Consider the following 6,000-nt stretch of genomic DNA (forward strand, 5'->3'; position numbering starts at 1 on the left):
CTTTTAATTGTTTCATAATGATTAAAGCTAATTAAATTTCCGGGATCGACGGGCATCGCAGAGTGGTACAGCGGGAAATCTCCGGTTTCGACGGGGATCGCAGGAAATGAGTTGATAAGAACTGCAGGCCTGAAAGAACATCCCCATAATGTGGCTTCATATTCATCAGATCTTCCTTGCCGCTGCCTGGATTGCGATGCGTTGTCAGCTGCTTGTAGATCTGTTCTTATTGTGGCAAAGCAACACCGTGGTGTGATGGAGTCTACTGTACGTTGAGCTCTACTCTGTGCAGAACGCAGCTTTAATAACGCATGTTCTACTGCCTCTCTCTCTCTCTCTCTCTCCTTCTGCTTCTGTTCTGCGTCTATGTCTCTCTCTCCTTCTCAGTTTATCCTCATTATTTCTATAGGTAACCGCTGGTCTGAGGACGAGGGCGAGTTCCCAGCCTTCAAGACCCGCATGATGAACTGAACCCAGCTTTTAAAGACACACTACAGAGATTCTGTTTTAATTATTATATTATTCTCATCACAGAAGAAACAGCTTATAGTCACGTTGTCACCCCCCCCCCCCCCCCCAAGAGGACATATTCTAGATTTATTATAAAGTGTATCATATTTATGTACGCTGAGGGGACGTTTCATTGATTTTAGAATGATCACATATCTTTTTTCTTTTCCTTTTTTTTTTTACCTCCAACCCCCATTTAATCAATCTCCTCTTTTTGAAAACGGTTCCCCCTCCTGCTGTGCTCTTATTCTGAAGTACAGTCCACCCCACCCCCTGGCTGTGCTCTTATTCTGAAGCTTAACTTTTGTGTCATCAGATGTAAAACTGAATGTTTTCAGCTGTCTGGAGTTTGTATATTTCTATCAACAGACATTTTATCTAATCTTGTTTTTTTTTGTTTTTATATATAAATATATCTATAATCCTCATGCTAATGACCAGATGTATGTTATCATTGTTATCGTTGTTGATGTTTTCCTTTCCCTTTGAGTTCTAATCATTGAATTTATGCTCAAAGTGACTTTGATACAAACATGTGATATAACTTTATAACGCTGTCCGCTTTGTTTAACCACACACCAACCCCTATAGCAGCGCCCCTCCCTCTTTTTACCCCCGGGGTGGGGGGGTCATAAATAAGAGCTGATCTTTAACGAGCGAGCTTGTAGATCGGAACACGGTTTTATAAGTGGTTTAAACGGTATTATTGTTTTTTTTCTGTTTTTCTTTTAGCTCATCACATGTGATTCTATGTACATGCAGCTCTCGTAGGTCAATGGATTTATGTGTGAATAATGAATATATATATATATGGGCTGAATGGTTGGAGAATATCTGGGGCTCACGACTCGCTCCACACTGTGAGGCGATCCACCTGCCTTGTTTTTTTCTCTCCCTGGCAGACATATCACGTGAAACACTTCTTTTATTATCATCACTTTCACTCCTTTTTCTCTCTTTTTATTTTCATATCTGCGATACCAAAATGAAAAACTCTTGAATATAAAAACATTTAACTCATTCATTGCCTTTTCAAAATGGCCCCCAAGTTCCTCACTGCCACGTTCCTAAATTTCTAGTGCACGGATCGTGCACGCCCATGCACCATATGTGTAGTACTTTTTCACAGCTTTCAAACAAAAAAATCCGCTTGGAAATCCGTTCAGGCATTCATGAGATAGAAGCCTTCAAAGTCAAACAAAACAAACCAACATGGCTGCCATTTTGAAAGATGTTTGTTATGGGGCTAAACATGCAATTTCGTGATTGCGATCAATGGCTGCCAACTCGGGCTGTGGCAGTCTGGGGGTACTGAAATAACTCGGGGAAACTCGTGGCTTGGCTATGAATGAGTTAAAAAAAGAATCAAAGAAAAAAAAGCCATAACAAAACGGTAGCAGGAATTTTACGGCTACTTTTCGGATGCAAGTCGAAGTAGGAACTCCCCGGTGCTCTGCCACTGAGGCTGGCGGTCCTCACAGTGGGGGTCCAAGGAGGGACCCCCCAGGGTTCCAAATGGACCCCTTACTGGTCTGTAACTCTTTAGAGCAGCGTTCCCCAATAGGCGGCCTGCGGGCGGCTACTGTCTGGCCCCCACCAACCCCAGTAATAATGGTGGTATAAGAGCAGCAACAACACTAGTATATCGTCATTGTTGGGTGGAAAACCTTGTCCAAAACCGTTCGTTTTGTATTTATCATCAAAACAATGTACTAAACTAGTGAAAACAGCAGCTGTTGTTTTCACTAGTTTTGTGCGACGATCTTGTATGATGAAGCAGGGCTTTACTTTACCAAAAAACGTACACATTTGAAACTTGGAGATACAAGGTTTCTGCCCGACAGTGACGATATCTGAACTGTCACTGGAGTAGCGGGAACGCCACCGTCGCCCCCTGCAATGTTGTGGCCCTCGGCTTGGTATCCTAGACATGATTCGGCCCTTGGGGAAAAGTAATTGGGGAACCCTGCTTTAGAGTGTACAGTTCCATTTATACACTCTGAAAATAGACTAAAACGGTGAGAACCACAGCTTCCGTGGCCCTCCCCTCCGCTGCCTTGTCGCCCTGCCTTCCCCTCATCTCCCTGGGAGGAGCGTTATGCCCTTCGCCAGCAGCGCCGACGTTTTGCCAACCACGCGACCCGTCGCTAGCAAAATGATTTCTTGACAAGCGCCGACTGCGGGTCCACGAGGCTGGCGATTTCGGCCAGCCTCGTGTGTCGAGCGTCTTTTAGTTTTAGCAGAAAGCCTTGGTGAACGGACGGACGGACGAACGGAATGGCTCATCGCCCGTTTGCTCCAAACTTTGCACATTGTACTTGACAATGACTCGGCGGCGCGTTTATAGGCTAGCTAACGAGCCAGCGAGGCATTTAGCGTTAGCCAATGAAAAATGATGGTTCGTGAAATTTGCCGGCAAAAAAAGGGCATACGCGGAGAGCACAGGGGTAGTCTCCTCCCTCTAGTCCCGCCTCCTCCCCCCTCCCCCTCCCCTCCCCCTAAGGAGAGCACACAGGAAGTCTCGCTCGGCGGCGAGTTGAAATGTGGAAGCTCTCCATCGATGGACCAAGTTCACTGCGGCCTCAATCCTCCTCTCTAACCCCACAGTCTCTCTCTCTCTCTCTCTCTCTCTCTCTCTCTCTCTCTCTGTCTCTCTGTCTCTCTTTCTCTCTCTCTCTCTCTCTCTCTCTCTCTCTCTCTCTCTTTATAGGCCAGGGGCCAATTCTGATATCTTCACAAATTGGTACCACCCAAGGTGACCATACGTTTTTTACATTTGTGTCTTCCTACATGTCTCTAGTTTACATTTTGGTATGATAACCCTTTCTGAGACGAGGCTAAATTGATGTTATCAGCCGCTAGAGTTGGTGTCCCATTAACTTTTCTATACAAGGAAAAAAAAGCAAAAATGTATCTGCTTTAAGTAGCATATGAGGCGTCAAACACGGCCCCACAAGGCTATGGTTTAGTGATGAAAAGTGATGAGTCATCACTTTTCATCACTAAACCATAGTCTTGTGGGTCCGTTTGTAGCCCGAGGAATGTTTTTCATGCAAAACAAATGCTTGCAATGGATTCAGAAATATGAAAAGCCCCTATTTTTACCCCTCATATGCTACTTAAAGCAGATAAAAATGTCCTTGTTTTCCCCCCTGTATAGTAAAGTTAATGGGAGACCGACTCTAGCGGCTGATAACATCAATTAAGCTACTTCTCAGAAAGGGTTATCAAACCAAAACGTAAACTAGAGACATGTAGGAAGACAAAAATGTAAAAAACATACGGTCACCTTGGGTGGTACCAATTTGTGAAGATATCAGAATTGGCCCCCGCCCCCCGCCCCCAAAAAAACCTTTAAAGAAAAAAAAAAAAGAAAAAACACTTTGTACGAAGACTTAATATCAAGCCTTATCGTTTTAGTTTTCCTCTTAACTCCTCCTCCTTGCTGTCCTGAGTTCTTATTTATTGTCAGTCCTTCGTTCGCACGGCGTCGCTGCGTTTCCTCGACGCTTTTTATGTTCCTAGTAGAAAAGTTGTATGGTTTGTTCCTCTTTAGCGCGGCGGCCATGTTGTCTCTCTCTCTCTCTCACACACACACACACACAACCCTGGCTCCCTCGCGGAGCTGAAGACGTGTTCTTCACTACATGTAAATGACAGAGTATAGCGACGCTGTCACGCACAAACCTCCCATCTCCATATGTTAACTTTTTGTGTTTTAAATAAATTAAAAAAAAATAGCAGATCTACGAGTATATCTGCTATTTTTCAATAGTTAAAGCATTCAATAATTCTAGGCCTGAATGGGTAAGTAGGACAGAAAACATTGAGCGACCGTATGGAGATGAGAGCTTTCTGCCAGACAGACGCCACCGTAGAGTCTCCTGTGATCTTTAGTGTTTTTTTATGCACAAAATACAAATCCTGTTGCTGTCCTTGTTTTTATTTCCTCCTGCTCATTGCAACCTCCTGATCTTGTAACAGAAATGATGTACAGTCTGAGTCCTTAATGAACTATTTTTATCACAGTATTATTTATTGCTTACTTTCAATAAAATACTGAAACTTATTTTCCACTGCCAATAAAAAGACTAAGTCTTTGTGTTTTCAAGCATTCGCTCGCCTCGACTCTCCTTCACTCTGTTTCTGTGGGCAAAGTGTTTCTCTTTGGGCGACAGTGGCTCAGGGGTAGAGAAACCGTCATTAGAGCACAAAGGGTTCCCAGTTCAATCCCGGGCTCCCCCAGAGTCGGTGATGAAGAGTCCTTGAGCAAGACTCTGAACCCCTGACTGCTCCTGATGAGCAGGTTGGTGCCAAGCATGGTTTCCTCCTGGTTTCCTCCTCCATCGCTGTGTGTGTGTGTGTGTGTGTGTGTGTGTGTGTGTGTGTGTGTGTGTGTGTGTGTGTGTGTGTGTGTGTGTGTGTGTGTGTGTGTGTGTGTGTGTGTGTGTGTGTGTGTGTGTGTGTGTGTGTGTGTGTGTGTGTGTGTGTGTGTGTGTGTGTGTGTGTGTGTGTGTGTGTGTGTGTGTGTGTGTGTGTGTGTGTGTGTGTGTGTGTGTGTGTGTGAGAGAAATGAATGTATATGTTACAGTTAGTTTGGGTAACTCAGTTAGATTGGGGTAGGAGCGCTTGTTTTTGTTCACCTGGATGTTCAACCCTAACCCTAAACCTTACCCTAACCCTAACCTCAGTAAAACTATGCCTAAACCTAACCCTCAGTCAAATTATTCCTAGTTCCCTGAAAGAGGCGGCGCCTGCTCCACCTTGTGCACAAAAACGAGCGCTCCTGTTCTCAATCTAACTAACTGTGACATATACATACCTCGGAGTAGTAATAGACCATCTTGTGTCATGGAAAGATCAGATTGAATCTGTGTGTAAGAAAACAAAGCAAATAATCTACTTCCTTCGCCGTTTAAGATCCATTTGGCGCTAGTAGAAAGATTCTTCTTATGTTTTTCACTTCTGTCATTATGAGTGTTCTTCAGTACTGTAGTACCACCTGGTATGGATGCTTGTCTGCAGCCCTAAAGTCACAACTGCTGCAACAACTGAACATTTGTTCAAAGATAGGGTTGGACAACCACTTCAGATAGGGTGGGGGGATAGTCATGTTCAAAATTTGAACACACCCATTTGGGACATGATTAACACTATCAATACAAGACTTGACACCAAACTCTGTATCTTGAAAATAACCCCCCCAAAATCGACACGTGCTGCGCACCCACAGAAGGGCCCATCTGTGTGGTTCGAACACCTGACCACTCAGTGCCCTCTGCACAGCCCTGCGTGCCACTGCCTATATGGCTGAGCCAATTGGCAGGGCTGTTTGTGCGCCGAATCTTGACTTTACTAACTATGGGGGCTACACTTGCAGTCAACCAGGAGCCATAATGCATTATGTAAATGTACTTTATTACATTATAACTTTGCAACATCTACCAGGTGAAACAAAGTCCTCTTTTAAGATGTGTTTTTTTTTAATGA

The 6,000-nt window shown here is 44.2% G+C and overlaps 1 protein-coding gene across 1 annotated transcript in view; it reads left to right on the forward strand.

Moving 5' to 3' along the window:
- ppfia1 (PTPRF interacting protein alpha 1) overlaps positions 1–4,626 on the forward strand; it is a 127,997-nt gene extending 123,371 nt beyond the window's left edge. The window contains 1 exon segment of the mRNA XM_080730418.1: positions 410–4,626. Within this exon segment, the coding sequence (XP_080586544.1) occupies positions 410–471 (62 nt within the window). The 3' untranslated portion in view covers positions 472–4,626.
- Positions 4,627–6,000: the final 1,374 nt, after the last annotated feature.

Source organism: Nannobrachium achirus (assembly GCF_963921795.1).
Source record: "Nannobrachium achirus genome assembly, chromosome: 7".
Lineage (NCBI taxonomy): Eukaryota > Metazoa > Chordata > Actinopteri > Myctophiformes > Myctophidae > Nannobrachium > Nannobrachium achirus.